Here is a 17359-nt window from a genome sequence, read left to right on the forward strand (position 1 = left end):
GGCATACGTGGAAGAAGAGCCTAGCCAGTGTCCCGGCAGCAGTGCGGTGCCAGGGACATCGCCTTCCTCTGGAGCTGGAGGAAGCAGTGAAGGGGTTGAGGCTGCCTTGGAGGCGCTGCCTGGACCCTTTCTCTGAGCCAGTTTCTGAAGAGGAGAAGGTCTTACCACTCTTGTACCACTTTGGGTTTGTTTTCCCATGAAGAGTGAGAGGGAAGGGGTGGTGGTTGCGGTGACTATGAGTGGTGCTGCCATGTAGCAGGGCAGCAAAAAAAGGGGACTAATTTTGGAAGGAGGGGACTCTGATTCCCCAGGCAGATCTGTGCCTCGCTGTGACTGCTGCAGTCGGATTATCCTTGTCGCAGTAGCATCTCTTTCTCCATAGTTCCTCTCTCCCTTGTTTGAATAGCGTGTGAAGCTGCAGCACGTTTTGAATAATCCAGTTTTATTTGTGGCACACTCCAGTGTAATTTAATGACCCTTCCTCAGTAAATGCCTGGTCTCTGAAGGCAGACTGGAGAGCGAGTTCAGAAGGTGTTGTTGCTCATCGTTCCTGACTGTTACCTGACATGACATACATCAGCTGGAACATCGCAGAGTTGCTGTGAAATTGCAACAGCACATTAATTTTTCCTAAGTACCGTTTGCCTTGGAGTCGTTGCCAGCAAGAAAGGCGAGCACGGGATCGCCGGAGGATGACACCAGAGAGGGCTGAGCTGATAAACAAAAGAAAGAGAATAGCCGCTACACTGGCGTTACCAGCTTGGAGGCTCGTTTGCATCTGCAGTGCTCCGGGGGAGCAGGTCCTGTTGGGAGTAACAGCTGCAGTAATTAGCAAAGCTTTTCCACATCTCCCTAGGGAAGGTGGGCAAGGGTGACCACCCAGGGAGCTTGCCTCCTGGGAGGGAGGGGAACAAGCTCCCATCATGGACCAGCTGTGGCCAGAGGAGATGCAGAGTTTCCCTCTGTCCTGCAGGAAAGTGCTGCTGCTGTAACAAACCTCAGGGAAGGCTGCTGCGCTGCAAGCACAGCTGGGGGCTGGCGCTGGAGCTGGAGCTGGGTGCATTTCCAGCCTGCTGAGAGGAACCTGTAGAAAAGCATCACTCAAAGTTCAGCGGCTGTTGTCCCTGATAGAAAGGTTTTGCTGTCTTTTTACAGTACGGCAAGAGATACTGGTGTTAGGGATCCTGGCCCACGTGTGCTGGTGATGCAGAGCCTCCCTACTTCAGAAGGCACCGGGTCAGTGACTCCTGATCCCGTTGCCCTCAGTTGAGGGCTGTCCATCTCCCTGTGCGCAGCCCACCAGCATCTCCAGGTGGCAAAAAGAGACCCACACGTGGCCCTGGGAAAGGGGAGCAGAGCTGAAGGGGTCCCTTCATCAGGCTGACCGCGGGGTGAAGCAGGGACGCTCTCCTGCAGACTGGCTTTGGCATGCTGGTTCCCCGTAGCACAGCAGGGATGGAGGCGTGCAAAGGGCAGGCTGGGTCCCTTCGCTGGGTCAGGGAGCCCATCGGTGCAAGTCTGTGATGTCATCTATCACCTTCCAGATAAACTGGCTGTTTAGCTGTGCTGTTGCTTTTAGACAAGCGGAGCTGTTAAATCCGTTGGCCAAGAGCGCGCTGCTGGCAGCGCTCGACATGGCGCGCGTAATAACCGGCAATTTCAGTGGAATTTCAGCTGTCGCAGAGTAGTGAGACATCCATGTTTATCCTTCACCTGGCCTCTGCCAGTTGGGCTGGAGGATAAGTGGTCCCAGAAAGCAGAGCAGGTCAATAGATCCGTCTTGTTCCAAAATCCTCGTTAACTGGAACCAGTTGGAAACTTGCTGTAATGGAAATTTCGGTTGTGTATAATTTTTTTAACAGAACGCAGTTGATCGTGTTCTTCGCTTTAGTCTGCCTCCACTTTTGTTTTTTGTCCTGTGTTTTTTGTGTATTCCAACTTTTCAAGGAGGGAATCAGGCTCACTTACGTAAAAGCACATGTCTCTTGAGCAGCACTGCAGTCTCTGAATGCTGAAGCACTGTTGTTTGAAGACTCAATTTTTTGCTCTGAAGGTTTGCGTAAGAAGAGTGTCCTCGAGACAAACTCAGTCCATGTACATCCCCCTCCCAAGATAGCTTGTCTTGTGCTGCTCAGTTAGTAACATTGTCAAGGATGCTAGTCTGCAGCTTCTCCCCTAGCGAGGCGTGCCTGTGGGCTGGGTTGTTAAGGAGTGCGGTGCTTTTGTGTGTTTTGCCATGTCCCTCCACTCCAGCTCGGTATGTTACTAAGTGAGTATATTTGTGCAGCACTTCATATCATTCTTTTTTGTTTGTTTGTTTGTTTTCCAGAACACTATAATTATACATCTTCAAACGTAAATGCTGGCTTGCCTCTAAATGTGGCACATTCCTCATTGTCAACTCCATGTCATGGCCTTCAGACATCAAATCCCGTCATTTCAGTTGTCCCATCAACAAACCATCCCTCTGGATACGGAGGACACATAGACAGCGGGGCCTCCGAGTATTACCTGCCGCCAAACATCAGGCCTAATGGAGCTCCGGCGCTGGAGAGCCCTAGAATTGAGATCACTTCTTACATGGGACTTCATCATAACAACAACCAGTTTTTCCACGATGAGGTTGAGGAGGCCATCCCAAACACCAAGCGGTCACCTTCCACTGCCACTTTGAACTTACCGAACATTGAGGCGTACAGAGACCCGTCCTGCCTGAGTCCAGCGAGTAGCTTGTCTTCCAGAAGCTGCAACTCCGAAGCGTCTTCCTACGAGTCCAACTACTCGTATCCATACACTTCACCCCAGACCTCTCCGTGGCAGTCCCCATGCGTCTCTCCGAAGACCACCGACACGGAGGAAGGCTACCAACGCAGCATGGTGGCCTGCACTTTGCTCAACTCCCCGAGGCACTCTCCGTCGACGTCTCCCAGGACGAGCATCACAGAGGAGAACTGGCTGGGGGCTCGCAACTCCAGGCCTCCGTCTCCCTGTAACAAGAGAAAGTACAACCTCAACGGCCGGCAGACCTCCTACTCCCCGCACCACTCCCCCACGCCTTCTCCGCAAAACTCGCCGCGGGTGAGCGTCACGGATGAGACGTGGCTGGGCAACACCAACCAGTACACCAGCTCCGCCATCGTCGCCGCCATCAACGCCCTCACCACCGACAGCACCATAGATATGAACGACGGGATTCCCATCAAGTCGAGGAAGACCGCCATCGACCACACCCCGTCCATGACTCTCAAAACTGAACCGGCTGGCGAGGATCACGGGACCATATCGCCAACTGCCGATTTGTCACCGGAAGACTTCTCCAGCTTTCAGCACATCAGGAAAGGAAACTTCTGCGAGCAGTACCTGTCCGTGCCACAGCATCCCTACCAGTGGGCCAAACCAAAGTCTCTGTCTCCAACATCCTACATGAGGTAAGGGACCCCGACTTAGAGGGCAATCCTGTTAATATCTTTATTGCGTGCTTTTTTTCCCATCCCTCCCCTTCCCGTCTCTGCTTCCCACCAAATCTGCCCATCCACTCATTCCACTTAGCCCTTTCTTGCGACATTGCTTCCGTCGTTTGTGTGGGGCGACCACGAGTAAAGCCTTGAAGGGTTAAAATGTCTGCCCTAGGAGTCGTCCACGCGTGGGTTGTAACTAGTTATCCACTTCCCAGGGGACGAGCCCCAGCCTGGGCGGTCTGGAAATGGGGTATTCAGAAGCTCATCAGGCAGCAGGACAATTTGGTACCATCAAACCTTTGACTTTACTTAAATAGCTCATCATGTCTTAATATGTTTTTGTTGTAGAACTAAGAGATGTTCCCATAATTGTGGCTGTTACAGGGCCTTTTACATTTATGCTTCATAGACAGTGAATACAAAGAGAATAGGAATACAGTAGTTTTGTGCATTATTTCAGCTTTTACTTTGCTTCGTCTGAAAGCTTCTTACCAATCTTCTTTTCCTACTTGCGTTGGATAGAGATTTTCTTTTTTCCCCTTTCCCCACCATTTTTATGTTTAAAGAAGAAAACCTTATTTGTCAGATGATAATATACTGGTCACATTTATTTATCACAAGAGGACTCTGGGTAGGAAGCACCACAGAATAGCCAGAATTTGAGTTACATCCATTGCTTTCTCTTTCGGTCTCAATTATGGTCTTTATTTTGAAGTCTTCTAAAGGCTGTATGTACAGTGGCACATGGTGCAGGAAAAGAGTTTGGCTTTCCAAAAGTTTGCAGGCTGATCCCAGTCCCTGGTTGTGATGGCCACCCCCCTCCTCTTCCCCAAGCACTTCTGGCTTCTTGCTTTTGACAGCAAAGCTGTCTTTCTCAAAATGAAAGATGTGGACACGCAGCTGAAATGTTTTATTTAGCGATACCTTCCCTGGTCTCATTTTTCTCCAGCGAGCACCTCTCTGCCACGTGCTGTCTCCCAAAACTGAGATTGAGTGGTCTGTGGCCCTTCGTGTTACAGCACTCCTCCTCCTCCTCCTCCTCCTCTCTGTGTTGCCCAAGCTTCTTGCAGGACCCTGGCTCAGTTCAGCGCTGGGAAGTGCAGCAACCCCTCTGGGTCTGGCTGAGCCATCCAGAGGTAAGCGCTCACTGCCTTTCGGAGCTGGGATAGCGACTTTTAACACCGGGCAAACCCTTCAGAGCCTTCCTGCGTACTTAAAAAAAGCCTTTTACGTTCTCCCACTGAAGTGCCGAGTAGCACGCGTTCATCAGAGAGGCCGGCCGTGGGCTTTTGCGTCCGGGGGGCTGCCTTTTCCCGAAGACTTCAAGGGCAATAATAGGACAGTTTGGCCAAACAGGCTTTTATCTTTCCGTTGCAGTGAGCAGCCCGTAGGCGCTTTGCTGCAGTCCGTCAGGAGGCACCCGGCATGCCTGTGCGCTAACACAAACAAGAAAGGTGAAGCGTACAAAACGGAGCCCCACTACGTTGTGTATTTAACATTTTTTTCCACTGTTTTGGTCTTGTATAAAATATGTTTCCTGGTTTGCAATATGTTTCCATGTGATCTCATTAACTCGTGCTCTAGGGCAGTTGGAAGTTACTGTCGAAATGTGATTTTAAGTTATTTTACCAATCAGATAGACTGACCGTGCTTCCTTCCACCAAAAATTCCTCTCGTTTTATGTATATGAAAGTGCTGGGCAACTGAGCACGGACGTCAACAGGATCACAGCCTACGCAACAGAAACTATGTTATTTTAAATCTTTCCAAAAAAATTGGTTAAGAATTTGTCACAACAGAGCTGGATTTTTTTCCTGTTATGTTACACATCTGTTCTATTTCAAACGCAAGGGCTGGAGGGGTGGGTTCCAACAAACAACTCGGGCTCCAAAATCTACCCGGTCATAATGATTGCGAGATAACCAGATTTGATTACCTCCTCTGTCTCTTCCTGAATACGCGGTTCAATTTTCATCAAAAGCCAGCGTGCCTTGGAAAATCACTGACGCCTTTCCCTCCCTCTCTTGCATTCCCATCTCTTTGGGGGCAGGAGGGAGCAGGCTCAGGCAAACCGTCGGCCGGGTGCTGTCTCCTTTCCCGGGGTTTTATAGCGGGCATCTGTCTAAAAGGGAAACTGCTTTTTTGTATTGTTGCTAAAATTGATGTTGTTTTCATTTGTCATAATTAAAGCTCAATCTGCTTTAGGCTTTTCAAGTCCTGGAGCAAGGGAATAATAACAGTATATAATAAGAGTGTAATAACGCCTGCCTTAACAGAAACACAGCCTTTCTGTGCCTCATGCTTCTCTTGGTTGCTTAAGAGGACTGTGAGCTCGGAGGCTCAGCCCGGTCCCCGGGCTGTGGGCTCTTTGGAGCGGGTTTGGGCTCACGCATCCCCCTCAAGGGCTATGGACGGGCGACTCTATTCCTGCACGGGACTCGGCAGGCAGGTGCTGAGGATCGCAAGACGGGGTGGGAGGGCAGAGCCCGACCCCGCAGCCGAGGCTGAGGCTGCACAGGGTAACCCAGGTCTGCTGGGGATCTGTCTGCGGTGCTTGGGTTGCAGCCCAGGGCCTCATGCCAAATCTCTGGATGTAGAAAATACTTAGAGACCAAGCAGAGATTTTCAGGGGAAGCTTTGGAACAAACCTTGAGGTAGCGATGGGAATCGTACCTTTTCCAGACCGAAATGGGTTACCTAAATGTACCAATTTGCCTCAAAAACTACTGGAGGTAAATCATTATGTGGAGAGTCAAGAGGTGGTCTTTGTGAAATTCTGCTTCAGCTTTTAGCTCCAAGTCTCAAATAGTTTAAAAAGAAGCACTCTACCTGGCAGGTTTTGTATAAGCAGGTGATGCTCTGTGTTTCTCAAGCCCTTGCTGTCTCAGTTGTGTTCCTTTCTGTGACATTTCTCCATTGCTCCTCAGTGCAGTGTAATGCAGAATCTCTCAGGGGCAAAAACGTCAAAGCCAAAATGGAAGTGCAGGACTGGACTTCTGCCCTCTGGTATGGCGGCAGTGTTAGTGACTATTTGCAAAACTAAAATCCCATTTTTATTTTTTACCCACTCATTAGCATGTCCCAAATCATCCTATATTACAAAAAAAAGTATAGGCACTTACGAAGTGCCGGATTTCTGACTATCATCTTACCCATTTTTTATGACTTCCTCTTTAGCCGCTGTATTTGACTAAACACAACCTGAAATTTCCTGGAGACAGTTTCTTACTCACTGAAAAGTAATGCATTGTAGTTATTTCAAGTGTCATCAGTTTAAATCCAAGAAGTGTGTAGGCCTGTAACACTTGAGTTTTCATTAAATACAGTGTTTTTTCGGGGAGGGGGTAGAGAAATGGTTGGGTTTGTTGGTTGGGCATATGGCATGTATGAGGTCTACCACACCAAAAGGAGCTTCCAGGAATAGACACCCAGTTCCAGGTGGCTTATAAAAGCTCCCTCTTGTACGGTTTATTTTTTTTAACCGTTAAAAGCCACATTTTCTTTAGCTGCAGTCTCTTTTTCAGCCTCAAAAATACACATGTATGTTCTTGACCTCACAGACACGGGGTCATGTAGTTTTACATATGGAGGCTGTAGTTTGCACCCAGAGAACGTATGGCTGGATACCTGTCTGCCAGTTGCAAAAGCGCATTTGGTAAAAGCCAAAAGTCTGCATCAATGGGCCTGTTTATTTTTTGTATATTTTCTGGATTCCACTTTTGTGACTGTGACAGTATTAAACTCAAGCATGCAAAAATCATTCATTGAGGCCCCAAACCGTATGATTTCCTTAAAAATCGTGATTTTAGAATGTTGCGTATTTTTTTCCTTCTTTCTTTTGATTTGTGGACCTTACAGATGCTCTTGATGTTTCTTTTTTTTTGAAAAAACAGATCTTTTGGTCCAGATCACGAGATAGAGGACAGCCTTACTTGGGGGAAGTTGAGTTTCTCAAGAAATTGGGGTTTTCTGAAGGTGGAAAAGGGCACCAGCTGTCTTAAGATGGGATAGTCACTGGTGCAGCACCACTGGATTTGCTGACCTGTGCGTTCATGGCAAACTTGTGTGTTTATGGTGAGCGAGAGGAAGTTCCTCAGACAAGCAAAGGCAGGGCTGTCTGGGCAAGACCCAGTGAGATGGGGACTTGGGGCTCTGTGTTGGTGACCATCTCCTGGGACCCATTAGTGTTAACTGGAGGGCAGGGGGAGTGGACAGGGAAGAGCCCACAATGCCTGTAACCTTTTTCTCTCTCCTGCTATATTCATGCTGGATGGGGATATTTAGATGCTTCAACAAGTTTGGTTTGCTACCACGTAGCGGCGGCTTTTGATTACGTTAGGTTGGTGTACCATAAGGCTGAAGACTGCTTGGAAGCCTGTCTCAGTAAACGGATTTTTTTTTGTTTGTTTGTTTGATTTAATCCTTCCCACGCTTTCTGCTGACTGTGTTTCAGTTAATTCAAATGCCCTTGTGAGCATCTTATTAATGGCCTTCCTTCACCAGCTCATTTTAGCATCGCGTGATTCTACATTCGGGAGGAGCAGAGATGCGATGCCAGCCACTTGTTATCTCCGTTCCCGCGGCAATAATTTCTTGTTCTTTCTCGAAGCCAACAAATGCAAAATTGCCCATGCAAATCGATCTCTGAATGTGAAATTTCAGGACAGTAGCATTAAGTATTATCTGGGAGTATGACGACGACTCGTGTTTTCAGACTTCAGCGTGAGGAATTCCAGTGCGCCGCATGCACTCCATGGAGGAGCTACTTGCTCCGCATGCCAGCAAAATACAGCCAAGTCTGGGGTGGGACACAGCATCTATTTTAAGAGCTCGCAGCCAGATTGCTCAATTCTCAGACGGGAAGTGAAAAAAAAAAAAGAGAGAAAAATCTGCCCACGTTAACTCATAGGTGAAGTATAAAGCAGGTACATTTTTCTGACCACAGCCAAGTTGGTGGACACATAGGCATCATCGCTGTTTTCTTACTTTTCGAAAAAACACACAGGGATCTTTAACAGGCATCTGCTTTGATGTGAGACACGGGTAATAAATAATAAATTGTAACCATATTTGCATTTGGTGCACAGTTGGAGCAGGGGCAAGCTAGCAGCCTGGTAAAAGTTTCGGCAGCCCTGTGGTTTCTCTAGTTGATGTTTTTGTTTCTAAAGGAACACTCCCTGTTAGAAAAAATAAGTTCAGTGCAGGGCACCCAGTCTCAGCCACACTCCTTCTAAGTCACTGGCTTTACTTTAGGCGCTGAAACACACTTACCGTCCTGCTCTTCCAGGCAGGGGCTTACGCTGCTGTCAGGCAGCTATCTGGAGTGGGTGACTCCATGCCGTGGTACTTGGCCAACGAGCAGGGTTAGTCCTTGTGCGAGACCGGCAGCTGTTCTGACACCTTTTGCACAGCAGCCTAGTTAAGGACAAAAATGTTTTTAAATCTCTTTTTCAAGTGGCCTTGGGCATCTAGTAGCTTAGAAAGTGTAATGGTAATTTAATTCCCAAATGCATAGCAGTCATGTGAAAAGGGGCTTAAACACCTTCACAAAGTTTAGTAGAAGTTTTTGGCTTTGTTTCCTCCCTGCCTATACTCCAGTGTGCTGCTTAGTATCTTTTTTTTTTTTTTTTTTTTTTTGTAACTTGATGAATCTTTCTGCTAAAGGCAGAAGTCAGCCAGACTGGATAATCTGTTTTTGATTTAATCATATTGTGTATCTGGTGTATGCAAAATAAATCACTATTCATCTGTTTTGTAATCTGATTTATGTAGGACAGAGTTACATTGAGCGAGTTTTCTACAGCCTAACACCAGGTTTTGTGAACCCGCCTTGAAACAACCATCCCTCATTAGAGCATTTAGGAGGACTACAGTTAGATTTATTATGGCGAGGAAAGGAATGGAACAGGTTTTCAGTTGGTGGAAAATTCGATCTGAGGGAAATACACCGATGTATGTTTGATAGGAAGACTGCGTGAAGAACTTCTATTTGTCTTCCTGACCCTTGTGGAGGGGCTCTTCTCCCCTCCGCGTGATGCTGGCTAGATGAGGTAGTTTGGGCCTTTTCAAATTGATAAGGTTTATTTGCAGCAACCAGATTTGATTTTACCACTACACCATTTGCTTGGTGACTTTTTCCTTTAACCACGTTTAGCCGCAGGAAATTAAGTGCATGATGAAGATAACCTAACATAGGAAATAGCTCTGACAGCCCCAGCCCATGACACTGTTAAATGCATCACTCTGCTTCCTTTATCAGGAAAACTGCCATTAATTGTCAATTTATAACTGGCAGGTGGTATTTTGGAATTTCAATGATAGATTGCAGGCGAACACCAAACTGTGTTTTTATTTTCAGGCTTTATTTGAGAACATGAATTTTACAACTTAATTATACTGACATTTTCAGGTGCTGATTTGAAGGGGCTTTTTGTGGGTTTTTCTTTGTTTTTTAGAGAGATGTAATTAGTTATAGAACTATTACTTACTTTCATGTATCTTAAAAAAAATCCCTCTTCACTTGAAGGCTACATGATGCCGGTCAGAGTTGTCCTTTTTAATTAAGTGTTAAAAATTTCCAATCTGATAGATGTTGTGTCCTCAGAAAAAAAAAGATCCATCAAGTGAGAATTTACTTAAAACCAGAAACATCTGTTTAAAAATGTGTGCTGATCATCACCAGGAGAGACACAGCTGTTTTGCTCTGCTCTTTGTCATTTATCATTAGTCAAATATGGTTTATCCAGAATTTTTTTTTTCTGAGACTTTTTCAGACTAAAGTATGTGTAACTAACGTGCTAGGCAAAGAATAGTGGCTATATACAATACCCAGTTGCCTGTAATTTTTTGCCATCTCTTTGCTCTTTGTATGAGTGTCTAGTAGCGGAAGAGCTTCTCCTCGCCCCCAAGGTGGGCCCTGGCCATTTTGGGGGAAAGGCTTGCTCAGGAGCTCAGAAGATGTAGCATCCTGCCTCTAGCCAAGGCTGGGGCTCCCGTGCTTGGGGGGGCAGTAGCCAAATTCAGGATTTGTCCCTGGCATGGTCTTGCCTCTGCAGAGGGTGCCCCGCTGGCTCCTGCTGGATCCAGATGTTCATGGGCGCTGGGAGCCCTCACAGCGGCAACATCTTTCTTTTGGATGAGCTCCCATCTGGGCTGAGCTGGGAGCTGTACGGCTACTTTCTTCTCTCCCCTTCTGTTGTTTTTGAGGATGCTCTGTGTCCTGAGGGCTGGAGAGCAGAGTAGCTGGAAGACTGGAGCCTGCGACTCGCCAGCAAGCCATGCTGGGGTAGCAGGGGGTGCCCAGGGAGTGAGGGTGGTCCTGGTCCTCACCCAGGGCTGGGACTTAGTGGCTCCAGCTGACCCCTGTGATGCGTGTAGTGCGTGTCTATAGGCATTCAAATCACATGGCTCAAATCGGCAAATTTATAAGCAGTGAAGAAAGATAATGTAGAGAAACTTAGCACCACCTGAAGTCCCATCAGTGTACATGCACATGTGCGCTAGCAGATAGGAGTTAGGTATGTCGGTGATAAAGGGCTGGATAAGCACTTTAAAAAAAAAAAAAAAAGGCAAAGCAAAAGAAACCCCAGTGTGAGTGGTTAAAGTCTCTGGCCCGCAGTGGGAGACAGCAGGGATGCTTTGGGGGATGTGAAAGCTGTGATGCCTGCGGAGGCGAAAGCGCGCTGGGGTAGCGTGTGGATCATGGGGACGGTAGAATGGAGTATTCAGTCTCTAGCTGAATATACGCTTGTAATGTATGCATCCAGTGCAGAAGCCCATTTGCATCCTTTCCCTCCCAGCCAGCTCATTTCAGCCGTGATTCACGCTGCTCAGACTGTCCTTGCACCAGGGCTATAGCAGCGAGGCGAGGAACCGGTAAATCCCCAGTGGCCAGCCTTCTTGCAGACTGGGGCGAGAGCTAATTAGCCCTTCAGCTTCCTCGTCTGCACGCTGCGGCAGGACGAGCCCTCTCACCATGGCGGGTAGCCCCGGTCCGTGACAACAACAAAAGGGTGGAGGACTGTGATTTTCTGCTTGCTGGTCGTCCTCTCCAGGCTGATGGGAGAGATAATAAAGTTTGATGTAGGAGGACAGAGTAGTATGATGCGGTTGTGCCTTTTAACTACCTGTAAAGGCTTTTGAAGGACATCTGGTGAGGAGAATTCACCAAAGGACAGAATATACGCTAGACATAAAATTAGTGTTTTCATCATGAAGCTTTTTGCTTCGATTTTAAGATCAATAAATTTGTCTCGCGCCTGACACTGTTTCAAGAGTGCTTGTTTGTTTCTTCTTTTTTTTTTACCCCAAAGCATCAACCTGGCATTTCTTACAGCCAAGCTCTCCTGACTATTTTCAAGTGTGGTTTTACACTGGAAGTGCGTTTCTAAGAATGACGCTTCCCCACCATCGCATGCTGTCAGGCCTGCTTGCTTGCGCGATGGTAATGAGTCCTTAATATTTTAGTTAATTGCAGAGTCAATACAGGGCCAGAAGAGCGAGCTGGATTTTCTTCTGGCTTGCGCGTCATCATTAGTAGGATTTGTAAGCAAGTTCTGACTTCAGAGCTTGCTCCCTTGCAGTGCATGAACCAGAAAGAGACCGGCTTCGCTTTGAGACTCTTTGACGTGTTTTGTATTGGGAAGGAAGCTGGGAAATGGCTTTTCTTCTTCTTTCCGCCCCCTTTAAACTGAGCAGATTTGTTGAAATCCATTAGATTCATTACATGCAGAACTCCTCCAAAGCTGGTTTGGCATTCACTTCCACAGCAGAAATCCTCTTCCTTAAATTCCTCTGCGTCTTTCTGCCTACCTTTCTCCTTTTGGTTCAAGAATCAATATATTAAGATATTTGTAAGCTGTGTCTTAACGTTTTTCCATTTTGTTTACAAACGGGATAGCATCTCGGCCATCAGATATGCTCGACCCATGAATCTTCATAAAATAACCATTACCTTCTAAATTACTTATGTCGTGGCATTATCCATATTGATGAAATTTTAAATGTAAGATGGTGAAGGATGAACTGCGAAACATGGTCTCTAAAGTAATAGTGCTGGATGCTTGTGGTTTGTGATAGTGTACTTGACGTTAATTTTTAATACGTTTTCCTTTCCATTATAGCCCATCCCTGCCTGCCCTTGATTGGCAGCTGCCATCTCACTCAGGACCTTATGAACTGCGTATTGAAGTGCAGCCGAAATCCCACCACCGAGCTCATTACGAGACAGAAGGCAGTCGAGGGGCTGTGAAGGCATCTGCGGGGGGCCACCCTATTGTGCAGGTACCAAAACACGTAACGAGCAGCACAGGTCGTTTATCTCGGTGCTCTGTGATGAGCACTCTTTCTTCTCCAAAACCGAAAAGCGACAGGAGATTTTTCCTGACCTCAAAGATCACTGCGCATGAGCGTGCCTTAGAATGTATTTTAAACTGGATGGACCAAACCTTTATTAAAAACAAGGCAAGAGCATCCACTTGCTTTTAGCAATGTGAATACGGCGCGAGCGGGTTGCTGCTCTGTCGGCGTACGACTTAGCAAGTGTTCAGCTGGCAAGTGGTGACCGTGGACCTCTCTGTGCAGTCAGATTCCAGACATGCAGCTTATACTCAAATCAGCTGGGGATGCGCCTCAGTACTCTTAGTCCTTAACTTGTGGTTGGATTAATCAGAGCTGTGAACACATGTCGGAGGGCAGAGCCGTAGCAGTAATGTGGAAGTATGTCGCTGGTTTGGTTGCAGTGAGTGCTGAGCAAAGCGAGGCTTTTTGAGCTTCTTCTGTTTAGTTCCTTAAGCCCTTCCAGCCACTCTGGAAAACATCTGAGGTCTGAATCTAGTTTCATGAATTCTACTGAACTCTTCAGTTACTGTATATAAAGCATTTAATTTAATAACGCTGTAAACTGACCCTTAATTCATTTATATGACTAGTCTCATTGATTTTTAAAGGACTTTTCTTAGGAGTGGAAAGAACAAGATTTAGTTGTTTAAAACAAAAAAAGAGAAAGTAGCGGGAGAGAGCCAACTGTGCCTGTCCCTCCTCAGCTGCTTCTTTCTCACCCAGAAGTTAAACTTTTCTCAGTGCCTTCTGTCGGAGTTGTCACCCCCTGTGCAGTGGAGCCCAGGTTTTATCACTGCCCGGACGCCGTGGGACCCACGGGTGTCAGGGCACTGTCTGTGGGAGGGAGGCAGGCGCTGCCGCCGTGCTGGCGCTGCTTGGGTTTATGCCACATCCCTTCCTGTGGGAGCAGCGGCTTGTCGAAAGACCGGATGGCTCAAGGTGATGCACAGACCACACACGCGAGGCTCGTGTGCGTTTGTTTATTTGCTGTAAAACCCTGTTAGCAAACACGTCATTCAAAGGAACGATGCCAGTTTGAGATGACATTGGGCAGGGAATGCCACTACAGAATTTGTGTGCTGCTGCGGCAGCTGAAAAAGGAAAGTGAGGGGAGTTGTCAGCAGCAACTTTAGATCTGCCAAAACTCATCAGTGACGTGGGATTATGGAAGTGATCTGCTGAAAGATGAAAGGTTTTAGCAGAACATTTGTGAATGATATCAAAGAGGGGTTTGTGGCAGACACGCTTGATGACAATTAATACCTACTCTGTTCGCGGCTTGATGCAAGGAAATGTAAATGGGGAGGCATCAATTTGCAGCAGCCAGCCCAGCGTTTAAAGTTTCCTACGTGCTTTTTGGAAAGACTGAATGTGATGCCAACATTTAATTGGACTAAATGCGTCCAGACACTTCCCCTCTCATCCCCTGTCCCGGTCGAGAGTGAGCATGCTACTTCCAAACAAAAACAAGTGTCAGAAAAGAGGAGAGGAGAGGAAACTGCGGAAGGGCATGAAGGGAGAGGGGAGGAAGCAGCCAGCCCTAGCCCTGTCAATTGGCTCTACCGGTTTAATAAAGATTAATGTATTTTTCAGTCCTTTTATTACAACCTGAACATCCTTTTCTCCAAAAAGAACAGAAACATAAAGAGGGCCAGAAAAAGCTTCTCTGTGCTGACGCTGCCATCCCAGCCAGTGTTATCTGTTTGAGGAGATACTTAAAAGCTTCTGACTTAGACCAGAGTTGGATGGATGGATGAAAAGTACCTCCAAAAAAGAAAGAAAATACTTATAAATATTTTTAATAAGACAAATAGTAAGTACTTATAAATAAAGAACTACTTTAAAAACAAAAGTACTTATAAATAAATGAAAGGAGGAGGAGGAAATTTAGGGAGTAACTTCTGATAAATTGGTGACTGACAAAAGCTCTAAAATGCATTTTTGAATCAACGTTTTTCCAGATGTTGCAGGTGTTTGGGTTGGGTTTGATTCAGTCCACTATGTTATACAGAAAGGAGCCCAAGCTTCAAAGTTCACACCCACGTGTAAGCTCAAACAGTATCTGAGCCTCTTCAGGTGAGAGATTTTGGATCAAGCTTTTCCCTCTAATATTTCCCAGTGTTTTCAATTGTGTTGACTCAGGGAAACCCCTCATAAAACTGCTCTGACCTCTTGCACTACCCTTCTGCGTTTTTTTTTTGCCCCATGTGGGCAGTCAGGTCTTTCTTACGTCACTACTTTGGGGGAGTTTACTTAAACTCTGCTTTTGTTAAAGCTCTTCGCCTTTACCTTCGACACGAGGAGGATGTGGAAGAGGTCTCTTCCTCCCTTCTCTGTTTCAGACCCCTTCTCGCTAGCATCCTGCTTCCCAAACCAGGAGATTTTCTCACGCTAATACCTCCACATACCTGTGGGGCATGCTAAGGCAGAGAAGTAAATCCAAAAAGTATCCGCTACTCATGGCACGGTTCCCCAGCAAAATTGCCGGGAGGTTGCTTTCTCTGCAGCCGGAGCGTGTTTATCTTTTTTTCCAGGCAACGTTAGCTTCCTTGCTGCTGCTCCATCTCTTCTTGTAGGAGGTTGGAAGGGTCCGAGAATGGAAGGTTTCCAAGGCAAGCGTGCTGGACGAGGAGAGCAGTGGTGTAGGAGGGTGGGAGTCTCTAGTGTGTGTGACATGAAGTCCAGGGTTGGAGACCAATTTTTTCCTTGGCTCTAGTGGCTCCTCCAGGCTGTTGGCTTTTCTCTGGAGCTGGAGAGGGCCGCATGTAAAGCTGAAGAGCTTTGCACTGGGACCCAGCAGCGTGCTCAACGCCCGCCGGCGTATGAGATTACTCTCCTCTCCCAAACCTGAGCCCGGGAAAGGGCAGGCAGCGCTGAGCGTGGCAGGCTGCCCTGGGGGTTTACGCTGACCCGCGGAAGGGGCAAGCCTGGCGGGTGCTGGCAGCTGCCTGCGGCAGCAGAGTCTTGCCCCAGCCTGGTGCTGGAAGGTGCCACTCGCTCCTTATCACCTCTCCATCATCTGTGTGGGGCTTGCTCACTGGAGACTCCTGCGGGCTGTCTCCCAGGCGTATTTCGTGCCAGCAGGATTTCCTTCTGTGGGATGGCTGCACCCTCCTTTCTGCACTTAGGAACAGTTCGGTTTTGAGCGCTTCAAAGTTGCTCGTGAGGGCTAATGAGCCCGGTAACGCAATATTCCTCTCTCTCACATTTCGCCTTCGCCTCTTCGGGTGTTTGCCTGCCATGGCAGCCCCAAGCTATTGCTGTTCTCGATTGCTAAAAGTTTTGAGAGTGGGATGAGCCGGCGCACCTAGCGAGCTAAAAATGCTGCAGAAGATTGGCAAGCGAGTGGTGCCGGGGAGTGGTGCTGGTGAGCTCACGGCTGGCACCGGCTCTTACCCCTTGGCGCGGGGAAGTATTTTGTGAGTTGTCATTGCCTTTGGTGATTTCAGACCAGGGTGCTCCCCTCTCTGAGTCAGAACGGGGCCGGTGCCCCAGCTGGCGTCGGGCGTTATGAAGCTGCACGCCGTGCCAGGTGAGGGCGAAACCTGGGACCACTCTGGGGAGCAAAATCACATCCTGCTGGCACCTCCGCGTTTGCAGGAGTTCATGACTAGAGTGAGGATTTCTCTGAATGGAGCAAGATGAAATGAATGGGGATTTCAGGAAACCCACAGAGTTAGATAGCTACAGCCATATTTTAAGCGAGGTGAATTTAATTCAAGGGGTTTACATCAAGAACGTCTTAAAAACGTCCTCCATTTGGACCTATCTCCCATTCTTCTTCTTAAAAGTGGTGGTGAGGAGTTGCACAAGATGGGGGTTACATTCCAGCCAGCGATGGCTCTGTTTCAGCTGCAGGTAAGTAATCTGGCAGATAAAAGTTTGGGATCCCCAGGGAGGGATGGCACCAGATTATAAATATATGGTCTATAGATATTCTAATTAATAACTCACCTTTGGAGTAAGTCAAGCACTTTGGCTGCCTGAGATGGAATTTTTACAAGCAGGGCGCGGTGTATCTCTGAGATAAAATCCAAATACTCAAGAATGTTTAATTAAAGGGTATGATTTACTCCCATAGAAGACTGGACTAAAGGGTGAAAGAAAATGCTCAAATGCACAGAATAGTCTAGTAAGCACTTTCAAAAGTCATGATTATTACTCAGTTTTTTGACGCAAAGTATGCCAGGAATTTTCTTCACGATCACTCTTGACGTGAGGTAGATAAATCAGTTAGAAAAAGGGAAGAAAAGGAGTTGTAGGGTTTTTCCTTTTTTATCTAGGTAACCGGTACTAGCCAGAATTTGTTTTCCTCTTGGAAAAGTAGGTTAATATTGAAGATACAGTGAGTGCTGCCTTGCCTTTCACTGTATCGCTCTGCAGTGAGATGGTGGCTTGTGTGCTCCAATACGGAACTTGATCGGAGCCTGTGAACAGATGAATGGTCTGAACTCCCTCATTTTACAGGCAAAACACAATGATTTGTGTGCTGGTTTACATAGTCAACATGTTGTCTGTGCCAGGAGACTTGCTCACAAGAGTTGTGTCGTTTCTCAACGAGA

General features: G+C 47.2%; 1 protein-coding gene across 1 annotated transcript; it reads left to right on the forward strand.

Annotated features, from left to right (window-relative positions):
* Nucleotides 1-1579: 1579 nt before the first annotated feature.
* Nucleotides 1580-12740, forward strand: LOC104074447 (nuclear factor of activated T-cells, cytoplasmic 1-like; the record flags this gene model as incomplete). The annotated part of the gene is given in 4 exon segments (XM_009574560.1): nt 1580-1643; nt 2288-2323; nt 2326-3428; nt 12581-12740. Coding segments are annotated over 4 exon segments (1363 nt in total), but the record flags the coding sequence as incomplete, so codon positions are not given.
* Between the last annotated feature and the right edge of the window lie 4619 nt (nt 12741-17359).

Source organism: Fulmarus glacialis, unplaced genomic scaffold (genome assembly GCF_000690835.1).
Source record: "Fulmarus glacialis isolate BGI_N327 unplaced genomic scaffold, ASM69083v1 scaffold46873, whole genome shotgun sequence".
Classification (NCBI taxonomy): Eukaryota; Metazoa; Chordata; class Aves; order Procellariiformes; family Procellariidae; genus Fulmarus; species Fulmarus glacialis.